Here is a 26678-nt window from a genome sequence, read left to right on the forward strand (position 1 = left end):
GGTAAATTGCCACAGGTGATACATCTGCTGAACTGGGATTCGGGAAGCCCTGGCCCTGCCTTCTCCAAATCCTGCGCTTCTCCCCACCCCTGCCGGTCCCTCACTCTTGAGTGTGCCCAGAGCATTGTCCAGAGGCTCTGGAAACAGGGCTTGGTTTTCATAAGGCACTGGGAGAAGAAGACTCCAGAGACATGGGACCTGAAGCTCGGCTGGGGGAAGAAGGAAGGAATCAGCAAGGACAAGGCAGGACCCCCAATGGGAGGTCATTTGCTTGGGGCCCACCATTCATCGTACAGGTTTTCCTCTCTGCTCGTGTTTCTATGAAGGGATCATTCAAGGTACTTTCCAGTAACTGTTTTAGACTCTTGTTTTGATGAGCTGGAACAATAGTGGCTGTGTGGGTGGTGGGAGCCCCTTTCTCACTTTCCTCTCCTTCTTTCCTGTCCTGACCCCAGGGGCAGTAAGTCACCCATAAACAACCCAAGGGGACAGCAGGTCCGGGCAATACCCAGGCTGTGCTGCCATCTCCGGGTAGTAACTACCCAGGGCTTCCCGCCTCCACAGCAGGCTGGGTGCCGGGGAAGGCAGACACCTGCCATCACGCACGTCCCTGCTCAGCCGGCCATCGGGCTGGTGTTGCTGGGTCTGCGGTGAGGCGGTCAGTGGGAAGCACATTTCTACCGGGGGAGAGATTTTTCTCAATTTTTTGAGCAGGTCGAAACCGGATTAGATGACCCAGATCATTTTTCCACAGAGATAGAGAAACTCCACCTCCCCACACATACACACTCTCCGCCTCCTCACGCCCACTCTAGTCCCTCGGTGACAGCTGAGCTGGCTGGGCTGTAACCCTCACACAGGAGGGCGCTGGGACACGGAGGAAATGGGAGGCCCGGAGCCGGGCCCTCCGGTGGAGGGGCTGCAGGGAGAAGGGAAGGGAGGATTAGGAGGGCGAACTCGGGGGCTTTGGGTCACCCCCGTCAGGACCCACTCTTGAGCAGAAAGAGAGATGCTTTAACTCCTACATCAGTGCCAAGGGCCTGGAGCCACAGATGGAAGCTTCTGGTCCTCGAAGAATGCCAGCCTGCCTCTCAGCACCACCTCTAAAGTGGCACAAGGTAGTGACAAGTGGGTGACAGGGCCTGTATGAGGCATCCTGGGGTCCCAGCGGTCCCAGCTGCCACACGGGGACACAGCCATGCTGAGGATGCATCAGCCAGCAGAGATCTCGGACAGCTTCAGAAGGGCCTTGGTGAATCCAGGCCTCAAGATCAGAAAACACGGCCAGGTCCCCACACTCCAGTGGAGGCTGCAATACATCACCCCAAAGGCCAGATGCGGCTGGTAGCCCCTCAGAGGGACCAGAGCAGGAAGCAGCGCGACCCAGCCACTTGGTTGCACAGCCGGGCTGTTAACGGTGGACACGGAAGGGACCTAATCATCTCCTGCGCCACGAGGTTGCGCGAGCCATGCCTCAGTTCCACAGCCGGGCAGATGCACGCCTACTGCCCTGGCATAATTACGCACTGTGCTCCCTTTCTCTCCCAAACATGCCCTGAGCTGATCTGACACGAGTGGCTATAAAATAAATATTACACTATGGTGTGCAGCTTGTGGTTCTATCATTAATTAGGAAAAAAATCACCTCCATGTCTAAGGTTCCCCCGTGTTTGTATGTCTGCCAAGGATGTGCTGGAAAGGCCGCCGCTGACAGTGTTGACCTGAGGACGGGCGGAGACGCGCAGAGCGTTGCGCTGTTTCTCTGTGCGTGGCTTGCTGTACCAGGCGTGTGTTTTCAAAGATAAAAACAAGTGTCCCGTTTTGAGGATGAGTTATCCTGGTCACTGTCCCCAGAATGCAGGCGTTCAGCCCCCTGACCAGAAGGGGAAGAGAGGGAAACCCAGAGCCTGAGCGTTTCTGCTGAGGGGCTGAGCATGTTTCTTAAACAGGGACAGTTTATATTACTGCAAACACACTAAGTTCAAACTAAACAGAGTGTAGTTTGTTTCTCCTAATACCCAGTAGGTGTGGGCTCGTGAGGAAAATCGGAGCAGCCAGAGGGAAGTAAACATCTTCTCTGTCCAGCTGAGGACAGGGTGAGTAGTTTTGTGACCATGCGACAGTCGAATTCTGACTACTGATTTTAAAAGATTGGTTGCTCCTCCAGTAGACAGAATGTACGCTCTTCTTTTGGGAGAGCATGACCTGCTTTATTTCTCATTCTAACGGTCCACACTCAGGCCCCTAACCAGTGCCGGGCACCCCTGCGATGCACATGGGTTACAGGTTCCGCCAGGGTCCCCCAGTCCTGGGAGGGCAGGCGGGGGGTGGGGGCAGCTGCAGCCCCGGGGGCATCGCTTCTGGTCTGGAGAAGCCTCTCATTGACCCTGGTGGCTGGGTAAATGACCTACGTGTGCCAGGACATGCCAGAGGTCGGGGAGCACGCCTGAGCACTAGTTCACAGCAGATGATATCTCCTAAAGTGTTATGGTGTCAAGAAACATCATCGCCCCAATATCTAAGGACATTGTGATAGAAGTTGCCCCCTGATGGGCTCACAGGACATTTTCATGATCTTACCACAGCAGGCAGAGCTCAGGACCTTGCCCCTGCCCCCAAAGCTCATGATAAAGGGAGAGCCGGCGTCTGTAGGAGGTGGCCGTTGGGGATCCCCTGCAAGAACAAACTCTTCTTGGGGCACTGGGCTCCTCATTGCAGGAAGAGCTATTTATGATAAACCCTTAGGTTTTAGTATTGGAATAGGGAAAGGAAAACTACCATTTATGGGGTTATGGAGAACCAAAAACATACAGTATGCTCCGTATATGCTACACACTAGACTAGACTCTCAATTTAATCCTTCAGCTACTCTGTGATTTGCTTTATTTCATCACTTCTAGGACACATGCTTTCCCCCCATGCTTTGACATCTCTGACATTGAAAGCCCCTCAAAATCAACAGCCTCTTATAATCATTGTTTGCCAAGGTCATGGATACAGTCATCATTGCTTGAAGATGCTAGAACATAAACGTGTCAGCAGCAAAACGTATAGTGACTTGAAAGAAAGTTCTAGAAATAACCATTTGTGAAGGAGGAGACAAAGGTTGGCCGATGCCACATAATCGAACATCCAGCTTAAGAGCCAGGCCAATGGTTTTGGTTCCCCAGTGGATTATCTTAAGAAACGCTGCGTCATCAATGTGTTTTGGATAGAACTATTAGGAAAAATTATCCAAAACTTTGAAATAAGGCAACGGGAGCGTGGCACATCCTTTCAGCGTGGTAGGGTCCCTTACTCGCGCAGTGGATTGCACTTTTGTTCCACGAGTGGTGTACGTCCAGGCCAAGGTTCACAGTTTGTGAAGTTAATGTGAACTCAGAGGGTTTTGTTGGGTTGAAATGCAAATGATCTTTGTCTAACAGAAAAGTAACTACAAAGGTATGTTTTATTCCCTGGAGGGCATAAACCAGGTACAGCCGGGTTTGGTTCTAACCAAGGAATCTTCTCCCAACGCGTGTTTTCAATGCGCATATAACCGGTCCCTGTAATTCTCCTGTGAGCCGGGTTTACCATCCTGCAGGCTCCACGTTAAGCTTTGACAGTGGTTCATTCTACACTCGCCTGTGAATCGTGTTTAATTTTTGAAAAGCTCACACATCAACAGCTAAGTGGAAACGTGATTAGAAAGGGACTCGGAACGTGAAGGGGTTTGAGAGGGGCCTTCACCAGTTTATTCTACATTTACTTTCATTTCGGGTTCTGCAAAAGTTGTGTAATGTTAAACATATAATTAAGTGCAAGAGAGAACTTTCAACAAATTTAAAATAAAAAGCCTAAGTGATTAGAAACCATCGTATCATCATTTAGTTGGCACTGGGGTAAGAGGGAGCCCAAGAAACGCAAATCTAGCCGAAGCAGAAGGAAGTGAGCTATAATCCTAATGGGGACCGAGGAGGAAAAAACCCCAAATATCCCCAGCCCCAAAGAGTGGACTAACTAGGCCAGGCCATTTGGAGGGCATGGAGTTACTGGGTGGTGGCTATAAATTAGTCTCCTGTGACCTGTCAATGTCATTGGCAAGGATCGGTACTGTGGCCCCAGGGGGCTGATGACTGATCTTGGAGCATCAGTATTGGAAGCAGGATGGACCTGGGCTGGGTTGACATTAACAGTTTATAAGATTAGTGTCTTTTTAAGACCCGGAAGGTTTGAATTAATATGTAAATCAAACTCATTATTAATATTATTGTTTTGAATTTCAGGATAATCTATGTTAACTTGGAATTTAATGTACTTATAGTGACAAAGATAATTTGGCCTATTGCAGAATCTAACTAATGAGGCTTGTGATTCCAATTTCAAGTGCATTTGGAGTAATTTACACTTATGATTTTAAGTGTTAAGAATGATATAATTTTTTAAGTTTGAAACAATATTGAGTCATTTTAGTAACTTAAATTGCCTTATTTATATGCTTATCTCATGTTAAAAGATTAAGGTTGGGGGACTGGGTGAAAAGATGAAGAGATTAAGAAGTACAAATTAGTAGTTACAAAATAGTCAGGGGAAATAAAGAATGGCATAGGGAATAGTCACTAATATTGTAATAACTATGTATGGTGCTAGGAGGCTCTCTTCGTAAATTATATAAATGTCTAACCACTATGCTATACACTTGAAATTAATGTAAGATAATATTGAATGTCAACTATAATTGAAAAAATGTTATCTAAAGTATTTGGGAAGACTTTTTAGTCAGATATACTCAAAAAGGTATCTGAATATAATAAATTCATAAATAAAATTACAATGTTTAAGGGAATCCCATGACAAATTTAATTAGCCCCCTTAAAAATTTTAAGTGCATTTTCCATTTTTTATATTCATGTTTCTTTTTAAGTATTTCAATTGCTGTTTGATAGACCTTCCCAAATAGTTAAGTATGATTTGTTGAGAATGTACTTTATTAATGAATAAAATAATAAGATGTGGAAGCTGAAGTTAAAAACTTCAGGATGAGCTAGCTTATTTTTTAAATGAAACTTCAATAAGTTGAATATTAATTTTTAAAACCACAAGGCTCCCTGAATAAAACTGGTTCAGTCATCAACTAAAATGGAGACTGCAGCCAAGAAATCAAGAAAAGGTTGAAACTCAGAAGGGCAGCAATGGAAAAATGAGGAGAGATGACTAAGAGCAAAGCCAGGTCATTGGAGACCAAGGCCAAGGATCGTCCACAGCCTCCTAGTCCCAATTACTATGTACAGGTGCAAAAGTTGGATGTGAAGAGGCTGATAGGGAAAGACATGGATTCATATAAAATACAGCATTGGAAGAGAGCTCTGTGGACACCCTGGACCACCAGAAAGACAAACAGGTAGGTCCCCACACAAATTAAGCCTAAAACCTCACAGGAGGCAAAAATAACAAAACGGAAGCTGTCCTACTGGGGGTACATCATGAGAGGGCAAAGTTCTTTGGGAAAGACAATCATGCTGGGAAAATAGGAGGCAGAAGGGAAAGAGGAAGGCCAAGTAGGAGATGGACTGACTCTGTACAGAAGCCGCAGGCTGAGTCTACAGGGGCCGGGCTGGGCTGTTGAGGACAGGACACTGCGGACGTCACTCATTCATAGGGTCGCCAGGAGTCGGAGGCAACTCAATGACATGTAACACACACAATCTTTTCTACAAAAAAGGACTCTTCCCCCCAAATTCACTCTTGCCCACATTCACTTTTGAGTGGAGCAGGCCTGGTGTAGAGAGAGATGGACTAGGTCATCATCACATCACTTTCTGGGCCTCAGTTGGCGCCATGAGTAGGTCCTCAGTAAAGGACCTACTGTGTTGAGGGAGTCTTCCTCCTCCCTGCTCCTTCTCAGTTTCCTCTCAGGCCTAACGATTCAAACACTGGGTGTCAGTATTGCTCAAAAGCACAGGCCTGGTCTCAGGGTGTGGATATAAATAGTTCAAGTAAATATATTGACAAATCACCCAGAGACGTTTTTAACCATGTTTGCAAGCTTCACAGCAGAAACAAAACAAAATTTGATTCAGAGCTCTGAACCCGGTGTGCACCTGACCTGGGCAAGTCTTCTGTTCTGTAGAAACACCGGCAAACAGCTGCGTTCTAATCCCGTCACCTCCTGGGAGCTTCCTTTCCATGCAAGGGACCACTTGTTATTTAAAAAAAAAAAATCAAGGGACTTCGAAGGGCTAGTCTCCTTCACTAAGCGTAACTACTTCATCCAGGGTTAAAAGCCGGAGAGGGAGAGACAGTGAAAGAAATGAGTTCCGCTCACAGGATCGTGGCTCCTGGGATGGGCCCAGGCACCTGACACTCACCTCCAGTGTCAGAGATGCTTCTTCCTTGCTCCTCCCTCTTTAATTCTTCCTCTCCTCTACCCTCTAAACCAAGAGGAGATTTTGATTTGTTTGCTTGCTTATTTTAATTATTTTAACCACAACTGTCCAGTGCTTAGGACCCAGATTATTTTTCACCTGGGTTTTCAAATCGGACTCTGTCCTGTCCTTTCTCTTATCTCGCTGCTCTTTCCACGCTCCACCAAGTCCCCTGGAGTTCCAGTTCCAGTGCTGCTGGGGGGGGGGGGGGATAGCATTGTCATTTGTGAAGGTAGAAACCTCTCTGGTCATTTTTCTCGCCACTCCTCTCTCTCTCCTTCTTGCCTCCCACTCCTTTTTTCTGTTCTCTCTTCTTTCTCTCTGTTCCTTTTTCATAATGTAAAATCTACCTATCTCATTAGTTTCCCTTTGAATTCTACCGCTTCATTTTCTAACATTCATTCTTGACTTTCAAGGGGGTCCTTGCCATTGTGTGTGACACTTCTCATGATTTAATGAATATGAACCAGTTTCTTGATTAGCCAAAGGAAAAGGGGCTCGTAGGTATGAACCACCCAGCTTTGCCCTCAGAAGGTGCTCTGTGCTCCACGGAGCACATGATAAGTTGAGCCTGGATTGCATGTTGTTTTCTAGCAAACCCCAGATGCCTGAGCAGTTGGGGTCACACTCTCTAGTCTTTGAAAAGATCTTCCAACAGGAGAAGGCCATTGTCCTTGGCCTGACCAAGTTCCTGCTGAAGCAGTTAGAGGGAGGGGACCACCACTAGACTGGCACAACCAGTGAAGGATCAGATTCTGTGGGTACAGCTGGGCCACCTCCAGTGTGAGCCTGGGCTCCAAAGGGTCCAGAACAAGGCAAGGTTGAGATGGATTCGTCCTCAGCAGCGTCATTAGCACTTTGCCTTGTTCTTCCACTCAGCTGCCTGGCCAAGCTTTCTCCTTCAATTTCTCCCTCCAGTGCCAGAGGAGGTCTCCCATTCAGGAACACTGCAGAAGTGCTGGGATGGATGCATGGACGGATGCATGGACGGATGCATGGACGGATGCATGGACGGATGCATGGACGGATGCATGGATGGATGCATGCATGGATGGATGGTAGATTTCCTAAATCTTCATTGAGGAAATACCGGGAACAATTACCTTGTGAAGTGAACAAACAAAAGAAAGGGCACTAGCTTGCCCCTCAGTGTCAACAATGCTTGAGGCCACCCATCCAGACTTCATGCCTCCTTGCAGTGTGCAGTGTCTGGTTTTGTTTGTTTAGGTGTTTGGATTTTTTATCTCTGGCTGCAGAGGTTGAGGACACAGTGTTCCGCTATTCCTGACACACTGTCATTAGTGGGCTATGCAAGGCCCTTCCCTTGGTTATTTATTAGTTTTTACTATGGGTTGTCTGTCCATGGGCAGCCTGCCACTGCATGGTGAGGAATTTATATTATTATTAGGAATATTATTACATGTTATATAGTAACATATATTACCATATTAGAAATATTATTTTTCCTGAGCTACCCAGACCTTATTGAACCCCCAGATGTAGGTTAACATTCTTAATGTGTGTAAAGAGTTCTTATACATCCTCACAGAACTAGAGATGAACAACCTCACACGAAATGGGGAAAGTAAGGAAATAAGCCATTCACAACAAAAGAAGTACAAACTGCCAAAAACTGTAAGAAAGTAATCACTCTTACTCTGAATGAAACCAATTTAAAATAAATGAGAAGCTATATTTACCTACTAAATTTTAAAAATTTAAAACTCAGTGTTGTAGAAAGTATAAAAAAATAGAGTTTACGTACTCTGTAATGAGAGGATTCATTTGATTCAATTATTATAGAAGGACACTTTGGAAAAAAATATATAACCTTTGAAGAGCACATGATAGATACAGACAGACACACACACACACACACATACACACACACACACACATTGGATATCCTTTGACCTAGCAACTAAACTTTCAGGAATGTGACCTACAATGGCCAACGAACTTGAGAACATACTTAATCTCACTAGATATCAGGGAAATGCAAATAAAACACAACGAGATGGCATTTTTAATCAGAGTGGCAACAATCCAAAGTTAGACCCTATAACGCATGGGTGAGGTTGTGGTGACACACATACCCTCACCTGAGCTCTGGGAGGAGTGTTATTGTACAACCACTTTCGTGGGCAATTTGACAGTATCTGTTAAAATAAAAAATGTGCCTCCTCTATGGTGTTACAATTCCACTTCTCTGAATCTCCCCAGAGAAACATTTGCACATGTGCACAAGGAGAAGAGCTAATGCATCATTGTTTGCCTTAGCAGAAAACTAAAAAGAGCTGCCCAGATACCAGTCAATAGGGAAAGAGCTCAATAAACAGTGCTTTGTCCTTAGTATGGAATTCTCACAGCAGTGAGAGGGATGCAGACCTTCATGTGCTGATATGGAAATGTCTTTAAGAAATGCTGCCAGTGCTAGCCTCTGTGCACCACTCCCAGCATCACAAATAAAAACTACCCAGCACTATATACTCTATTTAGATACGTGAAAATATATGTAAACACATTGAGAATAGAAAATTATGCATTAGCCAATAATAGTATTTATCTTTATAGGAGTGACAGTGGCTAGATTAAAGCTGGTCATTAATGGGGACTTTAGTCACTTCTATAATGTTTTAAGTTTTTACCAAGAACAGGTGCCCATTTATTACATAGGCATTTAAAAAATATTTAAAAGAGTGATTGCAAAGATTTTGCTACACTAATACTTATCAAAGCATTATTTGGAGTAGTGGAAATTTGGAGGTACCTCGTCCAACAGCAGGGAATACACGATGGGTTACACACAGCCGTCAAAATATCACTCCTGCAACCCAGTCAGCAGGAATGAGGTAGGAAGAGGGGCATGGCCTAGAGCTGTCTTCAAGGACATTTCCTTCAAGGTGCACATGTCAGTTCTGTTTCCATTTCATTGGCCAGAACTCAGTTGTGACCACATCTACATGCAAGGCAACCTGAAAAATTTAGTCCCTGTTTGAGTGGCCATGTGTCCAGGTAAAAGTCTTGATACAATATGGGGAAAATGAATACTGGGAGAGTCCTGGCTGTCTCTGCCACGGTCTACTTCAGTGTGTCCTTTCCTTTCCCGTACTCATTAACTATTCACCCTTTAGTGCTCCAACTGAGTAGTTGAGGTGTCGTATGTGACACAAACCCATGAGTGATGGGAGGTCAATAGGCTACATCCCAGTGAGGCAACGACTATACTTGACTGTCTCTTAAGATATAAATCTTCTTGGAAAATGGTAATAAGAATGGAAGTATAGCTTTGCCATACAAGGATTCAATAACAGGAAAATATTGAAATGCAAAGTTTGGAAGCAGCAGACTTGATTTCAATGGAAGCAGAATAAAAGAAGAACATTTGTGGTCATCATCTTCACCATGGCACTTTACAATTTTCAAAATCTTTTCCATATTTTGAATGAATATTATTATGCTTGATAATGAAAATAACCACCATTTGTAGAAAGTTGGATTAGTTTCCTATTGCGGCTGTGACAAATGACCATAAACTTAGTAGCTTAAAACAGCACACATTTATTATCTTACAGTTCTGGAGATCTGAGTGTCAGCAATAAGTTTCATGGGACTAAAATCAAGGTGCTGGCAGGGTTGGCTCCTTCTGGAGACTCTCGGGGACAATACATTTCTTGCCTCTTCCAGCTCTGGAAGCTGTCTGCATTCCTTGGCTTGTGGCCACATCACTTCAATCTCTGCTTCTGTGGTCACATCACTTTCTCCTGTTTCTCATCTGATTTCCTCTCTCTCTCGTGTATGACCCACCTGGGTCATTCAGGATAATCTCCCCGTTTTAAGATTCTTGACATAATCAAACCTGCAAAGTCCCTTTTGCCATAACAGGTAACATTCACAGGTCCCAGAGATTAGGACGTGGACATCTTTGGAGGGTCATTATTCAGCCCGCCACAAAAGGCAAATGTATTCCACATACAGTGCTCACTATTTCCTATATGCCACCTCAAATCCTCACAACATCCTGTAGCCTAAGTGTGATATTCAATATGAGTGTTAAATTCAGTTTGCAGATGAGATATTACAGAACTAACAGGTGTCACACAATCTCTAAGGGCTGAAGACAGAATCCAACACCACAGCTGCCCAAGTAAAGGTCTTTCTCCCTTAATAACTATTAACATCCCCATTTTACAGATCATAACCCACTACCATTGAAAATAGCCCTAAACGGGTGCAGGAGGTATGACTGATTTCATGAATTCTCTCCTCCCCCACCATTTCCTCAATTCTTGCAATTAATCCAGAAATGTGGGCCACTATGAATCATCCATCTTCACTTCATGAGAAAAAGTGTCCCTAAAATGCTGAGAATGTAAACATAACTATAGACTATGGTGACACTTGAGACAGAAAATAACCTACAATGTTGAAGAAAGGGGACCTTTCTGAGGCACATTCTGGGATTTCCTTGGAAAGGGCACGGCTGTGTTTTTCTAAGTGTTTTGCAGTCATTCCTGTCTTACTGTCTCAAGGCCTCAAGGGACATAAGCACAGTCATTAGTTAACTACAGGAGCTAGACTCCCCTTTCTTCAGTCAACAATGCCAGAGGTTCTTTCTGCTTCCCCCTCGCAGCCATAGTAACCATTGTTGGGTAGTCCATGGTCGCCAGCTCCTCAACTAGGATGAGATTTTTAAAAAACCTGTGTCAATCCAGGACAAACAAGAAAAGGCTTTTTAACCCTATTGGGCTTCTTTGTAACTACGGTGTTTCAGAAGAAATGTATACATCCCAATTTGGCCCTTTTTACTCCTTTGGAAAGTATAATCCACACACAGATCTGCCTCTATTCTAAGACTAGATGGAGAAATAAGGATTAGAGATATTACACATAAAATGCTGTTGGACCAGCAGCCATAAGTTACTTAATTCTCACAACTGCCTTAAAGCGGGTACTAATATGATTCCCATTTTACAGGTGAGAAAGTTGATGGTTAGAAAGTTGAGCCCTGTGTCAAAGCTGCGTATCAGCCCGAGTGGAAGTGGGATTTGATCCTGCCATAAATGACTCTAGGCTACAGTCTGTGATGTAAAGCAATCTTGCTAGTCTGCTTTGAGTATAGTTTACACATGTCCAGTATGTGTGCTTATTTCATTACCAACTAGCTTGCCAGTTCTAGAGATAAAACCAAGGATAGGTTCTTTGTCATTGAGTGAGCTTTTACCTAGACAATACAGACTTCCAAGAAACAAGTAAAACCAAGGCACACTTTCTCTAATGGAAAGAAAGGGAGGACTCCCTGCCAAAGATGGAAGTATGGGACTGCAGTCACCCCTCCAGCTGGATGTGGCCGACGTGTTCCAGCCAGTGTGACAGCAGAGGCAGCCTGGGAAGTCCCCTAGGTGCTCAAGTCCTGCCCGCTCCCTCTAAGCTGGGTGGAATCCAGCTCTTATGAAGAGCTGCCAGGCATTTGGGACCTGCGATGACCTGGCATAAATCCCCTACCCATCCGTCAACAGTGAACAGCTGGAGTCCAATCACAGTCGACCGTTCCAATTCTGTGTCAACCGGCTTTGTGAATTAGGAGGCGATATGGCAACCAAAGGAGAACAGTCTTCTCCCAAAGATGTTTATTTGTCTGAGGGGCTCTGCAGTGCAGGCCAAACAGCGTTCTAAAGGATCAGGAACACCAAAGTCAGCAACACTGACGATTGAAATAATGATCCACTGAACCGAGAAAAAGACAGTGTCAGAGAAATTGCATCTGCTCCCTTCCCCACAGGTGACCATTGGAATGCATTTAGTTACGCATTTTCATTTATGCCAATTTTTAAAAAAGATTGTGGTTTTCTGCATGTATTTTTGACTTCCCTAAACCTGTCTTTGCCCTTTTTCTCTCACTGCTTTAGACCCTTCCACTCGGCGCTTTCTGAAGACCCACCCACGCTGCTCCCGGAACATGGGTCCTTGCTTCTAGGTGCTCCATTGGGCTGGGTACACCCACTTATTTGATCTATTGCTTTCCACATTTTGGGTTTCAAGGTACAATTGAAAGTAACTTGCCAGGTTAATGAATCCTATTTCCATTATTTGGAAAGAGATGAGGCGCCATGACAGGATGGGACAGGAGCCCCCAGGAAGAGACACGGAGGTCAAGGAGAGGTCGCCTGGGTGTTCCCGGCCCTGGTGCTCAGCCTCCTGTTTTCTCGCCTGCAGCAGAGTCGATAGCCCCGGCCCCACCTATTTCTCAGGGATGACATGAGCCTTAAGTGCAACAACAGGTGAGAAAAAGGTTTGAATAGTGTCCCTAACCACTTACTGGTGAATGAGCCTACACCAGGCCCTTCTCCAGGTGGCATCAGAACCCAGCCTGGTGACTGGAAAGGCAGGTGTGCCCATCCCCAGGCCAGAGAGGCGCGCGCTCCCAGGGGATGCAGTCGACTAAGTGTTACACCCCCCGCTGCGCCCAGTGGGCCCCAGCCCCACCTGCTGTCCCCTGGGGGCTCTGTGAGGAGGTGCATTTGTCCCTCAGGCCCTCCCTTCCTCTGATCTTCCCCACAATACCCTCTCCCGTCCTCATACCCCCCCCCCGTTATTTCTGTTCACCTGCGGACTCCCCAGCCCGCTGTCTGGGAATGCTGCCCTCCCCAGGGAATCAGGGGTTTCTACGATTATTAGATCGCCGCGCTTTGCTCTGTCTGCCTCCACGTCTCCTCGACAACAGCAGCAATAACAACAAACACGCGGATTCTGTGTTTCAAACAGAACCTGCGGGGGTGCAGCACAGGTGTGGACACGGCCTCCTGGCGCCTTCGTGCAGCGCTGTCTGGGGGCAGCCTCCCAGGGCCTCTGTGCTCGGGGCCCACAGGCTCTGGCCCCCTCCACTCACAGTTTGTCCTGCCCGGCTCCCCTGGGTACTGAACCCCCCCCAGGACAGGAACTCCTCCGGCCTTTGCTGCCCCTGCGCCCGCCAGCACAGGCGCCCGGGGGCACCTTTATGACTCAGTGTTATCGACGGGTTTGCAGGTCTGTCTTTCCTGCGAGACCGTGAACGCTGCCAACACCCGTGAGACAATCCACTTCTCCGTCTCAGCCACCCCGTTTGTGGCACTCTGCTGCGGCAGCCCTAGAAGCAAATACGCGTGGCAATCGTGTCTTTCCTTCTGCGTTTGTCACCACTACATCTACAGGGCTTGGCAACAAGGACCTATTTACGGGAAGAAAAGTTGGTCGTCTGGAGGAAAAAGAGGAGACGTGGTCCTCGCGCGTGAAGATGTCGTGATTTGACGGGAGATCCGGGGAAGGAAGAGGGCATGCCACAGTGCGTGTGTCCTGCCAGGCCAGAGACGCAGACCGTCGGGCTCAGTGCTGGGCAGCCATCCGGCATCTCTCAAAGCCTGGATCCTAAACTCTAAGTCACTCAAGCAGAGAAAGAGATAGAACAAAAGAGGGAAGGAGACCAACAGCAGGAGGGACCCCGGACTGCGTGTGGGCCTCTGAGAAACCTGGGGCACGGATAAGCTGGGCCTGACCTCGAGGGGTCTTTACGATCTGCTGAGTCCAGGAACCAATGAGTTCATTGCAATAGGGAGTGACATGCATGGTCAGGCCTGAGTTCTAGAAATTTCTCTCTGGCAAAGTGAGGGCGGATTAGAGCAGGGCATGACTCACCATCAGGATGCTCACAGCTCTTTGTGGACGTTAGAAGTTAAGAATCTTTCTCAGCCTCAGGGGTACGCAACACCCCCAAGCTGTTAAGGTCTTTTAATGGCAGTAATATCTCCTTGCCAGATGTGTTCTCCTATTTTTAAATACAGACAATCCCCACCCTCCTAGAATCTGCTGCTGATTCTTGGAAGTTGGGGTAAAACCACATGTTTTTCATCATTCCTCAAAACCACCAGCTCGCAGCACTTAGCTCTGAGACACTAGGGAAGAAGCTGTAGGCACCAGGTCGCATTTCTGTCCCCATTAATTTTTCTCTGCACATTAAAGCAAGAGCATGCAAGGTTATTAGGGCCATTGGGGAGAGTCAGAGGGCAGACAGGACCTTAAAGCAATGAGGTTGACAGACAGACCCTTCCCCAAAGGGGACCAGAGGCAGAGGAGGGGAGCCCAGATCTGAGGCCATTCCCTCTGCCCCACGGCACATATCCAGAGTCTGCTCAGAATAAAAACATCTATTCTGGTCCTGTCATCTTAGTCTCATTATTTTAATCACCTCTCGGAGGACAGGTGGCTGTCCTGAATGCTGTCCTCAGTAGGAAGCAAAGCAGGCTGGCAAACTCATTCTGCACATCGCCTGGCTCTGTCAGCGGGCTTCCACCCCCTGCAACACTCTTCCAGCCTGGTCCCATGGAAGCCCCTTAGCTGGACATGGTCTCCTAGCTGCAGGGGTTTCTGGTACTCACTGGCCCCTGCAGACCCCAAATGCCAGGAGTCTCATTTGCAGTCCGTTAGGTTGTGAGGGCCTGCTGTTGGTTCTCGCATCAGTGCAGTGAGCCAGCCAGGAGCACCCTCGATGGGCCATCCTCTGGGGCATTTCAGAGGCACCACAGGACAGCTGCAGAGCTGGGCTGCCCCCAGCGTGGTAGGACCTGACTCCATGGAATTCCCCTGCTGGTCCGGGTGGGTTCGGATGGGCTTTTCTTTCCCTTCCTCTTGCAGGCCTTTGACAGTGTTGTTACTGATGCAGTAGAAACCAAGTGTCCCATTTCATTCCGGCAGGGGTACCCTTCGGTCCTGGGAGGTTTGCGCCCCATACCCAGAGGGTCACCCAGTAGGAGCGAAGGCCAGCAGAGCACAGGGAGCACACACGTAGCCTGACCGTCAGGCCCCAGGGATCTGTGTTGCTGCAGAAATTGTGGAAGTCTCACCCCTGCCCCCATAACAGGACATTTGGGAGAATTCAGTAGGTCATGTATTCTAAACCCCAAGAGATTTAAAGGGAAGGGAGAGAGCCGGGCCCACCTCCTGAATCCTGGTTTCCCCTCTGAGGACCTGTCACTTCACCAGCATTCGCAGCAGGAACGTCCATCCATGTCACAGACACCAGGTGTGCCCAGGGGGCCCACGGCGTTAACATTCAGCCTAGAGCAAGACAGGCACCTCCGGGACAGAGCCCAGCTATGTGTCCTAGAGACATGTATGTGACGTCCCACCCTCAGTGTTCTGCTAGAAGGGTCAGTTCTGCCCACGCTGGGTGGGGGATCTCAGTCCTGAAGCGCTTTCCTCGGCTACTTCAGCCAAGTGCTGCAAAGCCTGGGCCCTGCTCCTCGAAGCTGACTCTCCCGTGTGCAATAAGCTGGACTCACCCGAGTGGAAGGAAGAAGTGGGATTTGTGGGGTGCAGGGCTGAGTTCAAGCTCCTTCTCTGCAGCTGCTGTTGTCCGCGGCCCACTTGCCTCACCTGTCAGCTTGCCCTGCCCTGCCCGTGCGAAGATCAAATGACGGGACAGCGCTGGAAACTCCTTTATGAAGTCGCACATACAGTTATCATTAACTAGCACGGACAATGCATGGAAGGTTCTGTGAGGTGACTCACAGCGAGTGGAGCGTGCACATCCCCGAGACACTCGTTCTGAGCCCCCGTGGCTGGCCATCGGGTCTGAGAAAAGCTCCCAGGGCTAAAGGGCCGGTGTCCTAAGACGCCAAGAGAACAAGGCCGGTTGGCATATCGGTAACATCTGGTGGGAGGCCTTTCAGAGAATCCTGAATAAATACGGCAAAATTTAATCAACTTTTATTTCATTATTAATTACTAAATGACTACTTATGACAATAATTATTAGAGATAGTTAATTAATTGTAATATTATCATTAGTTATTTAATAATGGTTTGCAATATGCTTGTTCATTTATTAATTATAATTATTGACTAATTAATAATGAACTCCACCATGTTTGTTAGTTAACGACTGCATAAATGATGAAGCGGGTTGTGGGAGGCCGTAGCAAAGGACAAACAAAAACAGAGGGAAGAGGCAAGGGAAGATAGCGGTCCGCGCCGTCGGGCTTCCAGACACCGATGATAATGTAGGTCTCGGAACTAGAAGAGTTTCTCTTTTAGAACATGTTCTCTGCATAGGAGTTTTAAAACTCCCAGTCATTCTACCTGATTTTTAAAGAATAAATCTTCATTTGTATAGATTTTTTTATTTTTAAAAAAATATGGCCCCAAAAATGTAATCAGCTGGGAAAATTTTATCAGGTGAATGTTTTCTCGCCCCACAAAATCAAGGACATAGACAGTGTGCTTTCCCCAGGGTCCAGGGAAGAGCTGCAGCCCTGGGCACAAGGGAAATTAACTCGATCCCGAAAGTCAGAGTAAAGAGTGATCTCTATGAGCGTCTCTGGCATTCAGAGCGATGCTCTCAGCTACCAGCCTCACCCGGATGCCTCCCTACCACACCCCCTTCAGCAGAAAGGACTGTGCATTCATCACCCGGCAAGAAGATGCCCACTCGGAAAGGAATGAAGTGCCGGCACTGCCACCTTGAAGACATTATGCTAAGTGAAAGCGGGTCACCAAAGCACAAAAATTGTATGATTCCATTTATATGCGGTACCTAGAGCAGGGAAATTCAGAGCCAGGACGTAGAGTAGAGGTGACCAGGGCTGAGGGGAGGAATGGGGAGGTGTTGCTTGACTGGTACAGAGTTCCGTTTGGAAGGGTGAGAAAGCTTTGGAAATAGTGGTGATAGCTGCACAACATGACAAGTATAATTAATCCCACTGTACGTAAATTTAAAAATGATTAAAGTGACAAATTTTGTTATGTATATTTATCACAATAAAAAATATAAAAAATAAAAATGAACTAAATGTTGGGATGCTTTGGGCCATAGAGTTCCCCAGGATTCTTTGGCTGCAAGGACAGCTAAGACCGTGTTTCCAAGGCTTCTCCCTCACAGATCATGTGTAAACACCCTCTCCTAGCTGTGCATCCCCTCCCCAAACATTCTTGCTGAGCTTACAACTCTGTTTCTAGTCTCAGTCCCACTAAGAAAAGCCTCCAGAATCACAGAAACACATTCTGGGGAATGAGTTTGCTTGAAACTTTCATTTTTGGTTTTAATCGAAAATTTTAAAATAGCTTAAAAGCAACATTGCTATTAAAAATAGGCTAAAATATAGCTGCAACATTAGGGAAACTTCATTACACATGGTTTTGATGCCTGGCCCATGATCAATCCATTTTTATTTCCCTTCTCTCTTGTTTCAGAAAGTACAAATAAAATGGCTTTGCTCGAATATAAAAGCCTGACCTCTCCTCTCATCTTGCTCACTTGCTCGTATTGAATGGTTTTCCAAAACTTGCCAACAGGTCTCTAATGATGGCTCACTCGCTAGGATGCTTAGAGAATGTGTTCTTTACAGACACCCACGGCAGGTTTGCCTTTCAAGTTTCAGGAGGCAGAACATTCCTTAAAGATTTCCTTTGTAAATAAAGGCCTTTTAAATATCACCGATTACACATTTCACATAAAATGGGGAAGCTTTTGCCCAAGGTTAGTGTGCACGACTTGAACTTCACTCAAGGTCACCAATTAACCCATGTTGAGACGAACCTCGGTGTGATAAAAAGGAATGTGGAATTTGCAGTGAACAGGTGGTGATAGTTACTTTTATGTGTCAAATTGGTTGGGCCACAGTACCCAGATATTCGGTCAAACATTATTATGGATGCTTCTGTGAGGGTGTTTTTGACTGAGATTAACATTTAAATCAGTGGACTTCGAGTAAAGCAGATTGCTCTCCATAATGTGGGTGGGCCACATCCAATCAGTTGCAGGCCCAAATAGAACAGAGACTGACCTCCCCCAAGCAGGCTAGAATTCTGCAGCAGATTGGCTTTAGACTCGAACGACAATATCCACTCCTTCCTGAGTCTCCAGTCTGTTGGCTCACCTTGCAGACTTTGGACTTGCAAGGCTCCATAATTGCATGAGCCACTTTTTTAAAGTAAATCTCTTTTTATATATACATATACATCCTTGTGTTTCTGTTTTTCTGGAGAACCATGACTAACGCACAGATCTAGGGACAAATTCTGAGTCCTCTGTTACATATCTGCAGAATGATTTCAGTAGCTAATTAACTTCTCTGAGCCTTAATTTCTTCATCTGGAAAATGGAGATATTTATGCTACCTTGAAGGGTTCTGGGGAGAATGTACATAAAGCACATGACATGATGCTAATTAAAGGTAGCTTTTCAGAGGGAGCACTACAAACATGAAGCTAAAGAAACCACTTTTCTCCTTTCAGTGCCTTTGCAAGACAGACAGACAACAGTGGGGGAGGGGCGTGCCGATGCCCCAGAAGCAGCGCTGCAGGTTCATGCTCTCAGGTATGAAGAACACTGAACTACGCCACCCAACACCTCACACTTGCACACAAGGATTGTTTTGAGCTGACGGCAGTTAGCTCTCTGCGCCCCCCTTTCCCTCTAAAAGCAGGACATAGATTTCCATTTGTACGGGGGTGTCCCTCTCCCTGCCAGGAAGAGAATCACCCCAGAGACAGCTCTTAGCACCTGAGATGACTCTTACCTGCGTAACAAGCCTTTTTGAACAGCCCTATTTACTTCCCGGCGACTAAATTCTTCCTGGGTAGAATGAAAATGTACAGTCGTTAAAAATGTGGGAGAGCCTGCACCTAAGGCTTGGCGCGCTCTGAGCCAATGTCCCCAACCTCCAGCCTCAGACCTGCCTTTCTCTTCCTGAGTCGACGGTATATTTACCTAGAGAAGGCAAAGGCGAAGATATTTAGGAGGTAACACTGGGGGTGACTTGGGTAGAACAGGTGGCAAAGTCCACTCAAGAGGGAAATGATCCATCATTATCGCTGGGTTATCACGTGTTTTATCCCTGCTAGGTGTTGAAATTAGAGGCATTGCATAAAAAGCATGGGGCTTAAAGTCCGAGGAGCTTTCAGATGTTTTCGAATCCCAGCTGAGTTTCTTAGCAGCTACTGGGAGAGAGTCACATGTATTCTCTGAGCTCACTTTGCGCGTCTGTAAAATTCAGCTACGGTGCGTAATAAGAACACACCACGTGCCGGAGTCACTGAATACGTGGGCAGGTGGATGGCCTACAGTCATTGAGACAAAAACTGTTTACCAAGCCCAGGCTTATTAGATCCAAGACAAAGACAATGGAGTTGGCAGAATTATGTTTGGATGGGATGACAGCGCAATTGGAAAAAAGAGGATTTGGGGAAAGTTGAAAGAGCTGCAGAAATATCAAGAGCCTCCCAACTACGAGGGCTTGTTGAAGTATTTAAACCTCAAAGTACTTTTCCAAGCTCGCTCTTAGTAAAGGAAGGGGTCCTATTTCAGAGACTGAGAGAGAAAACCCACGCCTCTACGAACCAGAACCAATCCGATCTCCACAACACTCTGGGTGACCAGCTGGCCGAGACCAAGCAGAGCGCACGCTCCTGGTGCTGGCGACCCTGAGCTACCACAACCCCCTGACCTTAACATGGTCCTGGGTGAACCCATGAGACAAGGCGCTTTGTCAGATTCAAGTTCAACTGTGTGGCCCTCAGAGAGTGTGTAACACTTTGTCATCCCTGCCAGGACCCAAGGCAGAGCCAGTTGTGTGCCCGCCTCTGTATGCACAGGCGCAGGATTCTCCAAACGCTGGTTTCCTAACGAGCACGAGGGGCCACGAGAGCTGAAGGATGTGTGTTCCCCTGTCACTCTCCCTGCACCGGTGCCGGTGTGAAGCGAGAGCAAAGAGGCGGACGGCGGCCTGCGTCCCGATTGGGCCATAAACACAAGCAATGCCACCTGTGTGCCCTGGTTTCCGTCCCAGGGGAGAGCCTTGGAGAGGGAACTTCAAACTCGCTGGTGGACAGGGATTCCTCCATCCTCTCTAAATCCCTGCTTCAGCTCAGCTGCCCCAGCCTCAGCACTTGGGGGCTTTCTTAATTGAGTCATAAGGGTAACCTCTAGGCTGTCTCCAGAACTGAGAGGAAGTCCCCTTATATTAGCACTGGGTTGTTGTTTTTTAAGTACTTTAAAGAAGTGTCATCCATTTAACAAAAAATTTAATATACATCAAGTCCTTATGCTTATTGCTATTGATTTTTTAAAAAAAACAAACACCAAAACCACATAATATTAGGAACCTACCCTCAAGGATTTTACAAGTGCTTGGGGAATCATACATAAAAATAAAATAAGAGCTATACACAGAGGACACGAATATTATTGATTTTAAGATAAGATTGAGAGCACTAACATTTATTGAGCATCTACTATGTCCCAGGTACTAACATAGGTACTTTCACGTATCCCCTCCAATTAAACTTCTCTGGAAGGTGAAAGACACCATCTTCCCCTTGCCAAGGAAAGCTCTAGGCTCAGAATGGCTAAGGAACCAGATAGGGGGCTCCCCACCCAGAGTTTCTGGTTAAAAATCCAGGAACCTTTCTGCTACATGAAACCTAATAATAGATGTTCCAAGTTTTTATGAAAGAATGACCACGGTAGTCTGCTGCATCCAGAAGCTCTCCTTGGCTTTCCGGAGTAGCTCCGCCCCCAGCGGGGTAGCATCAGGCCTTATAAGTACAATTATTCTGCATTCCGTTGGCAAAACTCCCAGACAGTCATCTCCCTCCCCCGTCCGCATCCCCTGGCCTTTCAAGAAGAGGTAGCTGCCTTCCTAAGAAAATTTTTTTTTTTTCCTTTGCCACTAACAAAGAGCAAAGGCTGTTTCTGAGGCCAGTAACTCCTCTGTGGACTCATTTAACACAGGACAGTTTCGTGCTTATGTTGCTGTTGTTTTCACAGAGTGGCCCCAAAGCTTAATTTGAGGCCGAGAGTGAAAAAAAGTTAATGGCAGCTTCCTCACTATGACTTGTCATTGTCGTGGCCTGGAACTGTCAGCCTTCCTTGCTGTTCTGTGTGTCCACGGACACGTTGCACACGTACACATCCATGTGGCATTTATAAGTGTCTCATGGATAAGTTCATGTAGGCAGTGACTTGTCACCCTAAACGTCACTCAGATAACATCCAACACAGCTCATCTCGCAGTAACACTGCTGCTCTCGAAGGATCGTCTTGTTAACATGAAGATTAGACAGGAAATACGGTGTTTAGAGTCTGGAATTTCAGGGAGACTAAGGGACTCCTCGTGGTCTTATTTCTTTCATTTGTGGGGTTGCCAAGAGGAATTTCACCGCGTAGTTAACGACAATAAGTAAACACTCTCTCACTTAAAAGTGACTGACAGGAGTGGAGAGCCACTCCGTGGGGTGAGCACGGTACAGAGATGTGAGGCTGGGAGCAGACAAGCACCCCACCCTGGGGGAGGGCGGCACTTAAAGATACTCAAGGAGCAAACATGAAATAGCTGACTCCATGCAAAACCAGCTTGGAGTGAGGCCGGTTCTCTGTGCCTTTTGCAAGGAAGAAGAACATGGGGCTCAGGCCAGGGAGGAGAAACTGCAGCCTCAGGGGGTCTTGCTGGCACAGGGAGAGCAGCCTTAGGTGTCATTCAAAACCGGTTCATCCACACACGTTAACATATAAACACAAACCACACATTTTAAAAAATTGTTCCTAGAGTGGCAGGCTTCTCCCCTTTAATTCACCCCCAGCTCAACACCATTTAGTTAGTTGTATGAGTCCTTCCAATAAAACAAAAAACACAGCTGAGGAAGCTTAGATGACAGGGTTTCATGGTAAAGAGCCAGCATGTAGAAATATAAGGGGGCATAGAAATCAAGAACACCTGCTACCACGAAGGTCCCTAACAATAGATTCCTGCTTTACTCAAGCCTCAGAGCTTCTGAGAACTTCCTTAAACTAAGGGACACAAACACTCAAATGCGGGCATATGTGCCAGGTGCCCACAATAGAGGTGGGTGAGGGCTACAGGTGTCCTGTCCTCAACTTCCTTCCCAGTTGATATGCGACAATGGAAGCAAGTCTCAGACTGAACCCAGCCATAAAATAAACATTTGGAAGCCAGCAGGCATCAAAAAGCTATACAACCGGCTCTGTCGGCTCCCTGAAGCCCAGTTCCCCGCTGGCGCTGACAGGGCCTTGCGTAACAGACTCACGAGGCGCAGGGGACGGTGCTCTAACAGCAGGGTGAGCTCCTCGCCTAGCGACAGGCAGGTGTGCGACCCTCCTGCAAGCTGCAGGTGCAGGCTGTTTCCAACCCTAAGCCAGAGACAGCATGGGGAAGGACACGCGCTCCTAACGCGGCCTTCTAGGCCATGATGCCCTGAGGGAGCAAGGGCAGGGGCGTCTGTCTGAGGCAGTGCTTCCAACCAGCTCACATGCAGTCGTCCCCTCTTATCCGGGGATCCACTCCAAGACCCCAGTGGATGCCTGAACTGCAGCGGGTACCAAACCCCACACATACCATGTTTTTTCCTACACATCCACACCTATGATAAAGTTTAATCCATAAATTTGGCACAGTGGGAGGTTAACAATAATAGTTAAATAGAACAATTATAATAATATCCTGAAATAAAATGTATGTGACTGTGGTCTCTCTCTCGGAGTGTCTTACTGTACTGTTCTCGCCCTTCTTACGAAGTGAGATGATAAGAGGCCTCATCACATTGCAAACTTTCACCTTTCCGCTCAGAGGAAGCACTTTACTGCTTCCCTTTGGTGTGTCTGAACTGCCAGCTTCACTGCTCTTGCCCTTTGGGCGGTTATGATGGAAAAGAAGGGTGACTTGGACACAGGCTCTGAGATAACGTTATGGTCGATTGCGTCACAGAGCCAGCTACTGAGTGAGACGATCGCACAGGGAGTGTCTACAGCCAGGAGACCCTGGACAAAGGGAGGTCCACGACCTGGGCCGACCAGAGCCAGACACTCAGGGTTTCATCGGGCCGCTCGGAACAGCACGCGGCTTGAAATGTACGAACTGATTATTTCTGCAATTTTCTATGTTTTCTTTTCAGACCGCTGTTGACCTCAGGTAACTGAAACAACAGAAAGCAAAACTGCAGATAAGGGGGGACTACTGCATTTTGAACACCTCTTATTTCACCGGTGAAAATTATTCCTAAGATCCATTGTGCTAAATAACAAAGCCGGTGGTATTTATTGGGAATGAAGACAGGCGAAGGGCGTACAGCTGCCTCCAGAGCTGGAGCTTCGCAATAACCCTTCAAATCCCAATGAACCTCCCCTGGAGTGTGTGCTCATTGCTAAGTAGGGTCCTTCAATTTTAACTAACTGCCCCTGGCTGTCAATTAAAGTCCCAGAGACAGACAGCACACCGCCTGTGCCCACGTTGTGTAAAGTTAACTGCAGACACGGCCGCTTTTTGTTACTGGGTTTGATGGCTCCTAGTCAGGGCCCAGGCACGGCATCCAGGCCTCTCTCTTTCCTGGCACTGTGGTCTGGAGTCTTCTTCAGATTCTTTCCAGTCAGTTCTCTCTGTCTTCTCATGCCTGGCCTGGCACCAACCCTATCTACCAGGTGATGGTAACCAACTCCTTCCCAGGCTCACCAGTGGAAGTGGGCTGAGGAAATGATTTTTATTTTGCCTCTAACGCTTTCTTTCCATAGCTCTTAAATGCCCTGATGGTCTTTGGCTACAAAAGGCACAGAATATTGGCCTCTCAAAAATCAATAATAAGAAAATAAATCCATTTTTTAAACCAGACAAAATATTTAAACAGACTCTTCACCAAAATGATCTACAAATTGAAAACAGTTACATAAAAAATATGCTCAACAGCATTTGTCACTTAGAGTAATGTCCTCTGAAGCCACAGTGGGATACCAATACACCTTCCTAGAATGGTCTGAATCTAGAAGACTGAAGATCCGGCAAGAATGTGAAGGAACTGGAACCCTCATATGCTGCTAGTGAGAATGCAAAATATTACAACCATTTTGGAAAATAGTTTGGCAGTTTCTTAAAAATATAGATAAACACGTTATGATATGACCCAGTCATTACACTTTTAGGTATTTGCATAAGAGGAATGAAAGCACATGTCCATACAATACTGGTACATACATGTTCATAGGAGCTTTACTTGTAACAACCCAAAACAGGAAACAACCCAAATGCCCTGCGACAGATGAATGGATAAACTAACTGTGGTGTATCCATACAATGAAATAGTGCTCGGCGACCTAAAGGGATGAGCTACTGATACGCAAGATGCCGTGGATGAATCTCAGAATTATGCTGAGTGAAGGAAGCTGGAGAAAAAGAGTGCATAACGTATGATTTCACTTACATAAAATTCTAGGAAGTGCAAACTAATCTCTAGTGACAGGAAGCAGATCGGGGAAAAGAGAGGGGTGTGGGCAGGAGAGGGGCAGGAACCCCAAAGGGGCACAGGAAACAGGACTGCTGCTGGCGTTGAGTACATTCATCGTCCTAATTGTGGAGATGGTGTCATGTGTGTACACACATGACAAAACTTCCTAGACTGTACACGTTCAATTACGTGCACTTCAAATCGTACATTTCATTGAAGGGGACCGAGAGTTTGCCACTCAAAAATACGCCTCTTAGGGACACTGGTTATTTTAAGCGGGTTATTTTTAAGGAAAAAAAGACTCAAGAAAACCCTTTGACCTTCCCCCTAACTGCCTAAAACATTTTAGATAAAGCGCCTGCTCCAGGGAAGGAGCTGTCATCATAAAAAGCTACAGTCTGATATGAACTCGGCGTGCTAGACAGGAAGGAACCTAGCAAGGCCCCTTGGATCAAAGTCTTCCCTGCGTCCCATTGTTAAAGATGGCCCAGCAAGCGTTTATTTACCAAATATTTGCTTTTCAATCCCATGTGAATTGCCTTCCTCCCCTTTGAAGTCCCAAACCACTACCCACTCCCTCTTTCTCCTTAGAGGAAAACAGCTTATAAACCTCAACTGCCTGATTTTTGTCCTAGCGTCCCCCATTCTTATGGAACCCCCATATGTACATGCACAATTAAATCTGGGTATTTTCTCCTGTTAATCTGTCTCATGTCAATTCGATTAACAGGCCAGACAGGACTAAGGGGAAAGAGGGAAATTTTCTCTTCCCCCACATTATCATATGTGAATTATACGTTAATGCATCTCGAAAAAGTTCTCCACTTTGTGCTCAACGCACTATTTCTCCAGTTTAAAAGGTCCCTGCTCTGGTTACGGCAAGCCTGGTTATTGGGTGAGAGATTCAATCTTGATGGCAAGTTACAGCTCACAGCTGGATGACTGGCCCTTCTAAGTGCTTGTTAAGAGAGGCCAGGCATCTTCAAGCTGCTAAAATAAATGAGGAAACTAGATGGGGAGGAATCAGGGAGGCGACATGGATTGGTGGGAAGTGGGTGGGACAGATGTGGGTTCGAGTGGTAGTGCTTGTGCCTACAGAAGTGTGACTTCGAGCTAGCTTCTTAATCTCTCCTAGTGTATTACTTAGGGGCACTTGGTCGCAACCGTCAGGAACCAATTCAGCCTAAGATTTGGAACAGATAAGAACCAGCAGCTCCAGAGCATCTTAATAGCAGTTTCACCCAGAATAGTTTCACCCAGAATCAAATTCCAGACACAGAGCAGCCAACTGCACCAGTTTGAGTCACGTGCCTGCCCCTTGACTAGGGGAGGGATGAGCATCTTATTAGCAAGTACAACTAAAAGGATTTAGGACTCTATCAGCAAACAAAAGTAGAATAGATGCTTAATGCAAAAAACAACAAATGGCCACTGTATCAACTATATATTGCTCATAATAGATTTAGCAACTTAAGACAACAATGACGTTACCTCTCACAAATCTGTGGCCTACAGAAGCGGTTCCTCTTCTAGTTTTGCTTGGCTCATTCGTGCAGCTGCCTTCAGTGAAAGGCAGTTGATTGGAAGGTCCAAGGTGGCCACACTCATGTCTGGAAGGGCTGTTGGCTGGGCATCTTGTGTCTCCTCTGCATGGTCTCTCAGTCTCCAATAGGCCAGATCTGCAGCATTCAGGGACATTGCCGACAATGGTCCAAGTGAACGAAGGCAGAACCTGCCAGACCTCTGGAGCCTGGCTCTGGATCTCAGACATCTCTTCTGGAACAGTCCTTAAGCCAGAGTAAATCACAAGGTCATTGCACATTCTAGGGAGTGAAGAAATAAACTGCATCCCTGGCTGGGAGGAATGACTAGGTCACAAGGGAGGGATATGTCATCACTAAACAATCAGCCAGTGCCATTAAAAATACTTCCTTTTTCTCAATATGAAGTGAGAATAATAATACCCAACTTCTAGGGTTACTATGATAATTAAATTAAATAACATGTTTGAAC

The 26678-nt window shown here is 46.5% G+C and overlaps 1 protein-coding gene across 2 annotated transcripts in view; it reads right to left on the reverse strand.

The window, feature by feature from the left end:
* ENPP6 (ectonucleotide pyrophosphatase/phosphodiesterase 6) overlaps window positions 1-26475 on the reverse strand; it is a 109024-nt gene extending 82549 nt beyond the window's left edge. For both annotated transcript variants that reach the window (XM_081129584.1, XM_081129586.1), the window contains exon 1: window positions 26157-26475. In XM_081129584.1, the coding sequence (XP_080985710.1) occupies window positions 26157-26436 (280 nt within the window). In that variant the 5' untranslated portion in view covers window positions 26437-26475. The remainder of the gene's footprint in view (window positions 1-26156) is intronic.
* Window positions 26476-26678: the final 203 nt, after the last annotated feature.

This window comes from Miniopterus schreibersii (genome assembly GCF_964146895.1).
Source record: "Miniopterus schreibersii genome assembly, chromosome: 2".
In the NCBI taxonomy this organism is placed as follows: Eukaryota; Metazoa; Chordata; class Mammalia; order Chiroptera; family Miniopteridae; genus Miniopterus; species Miniopterus schreibersii.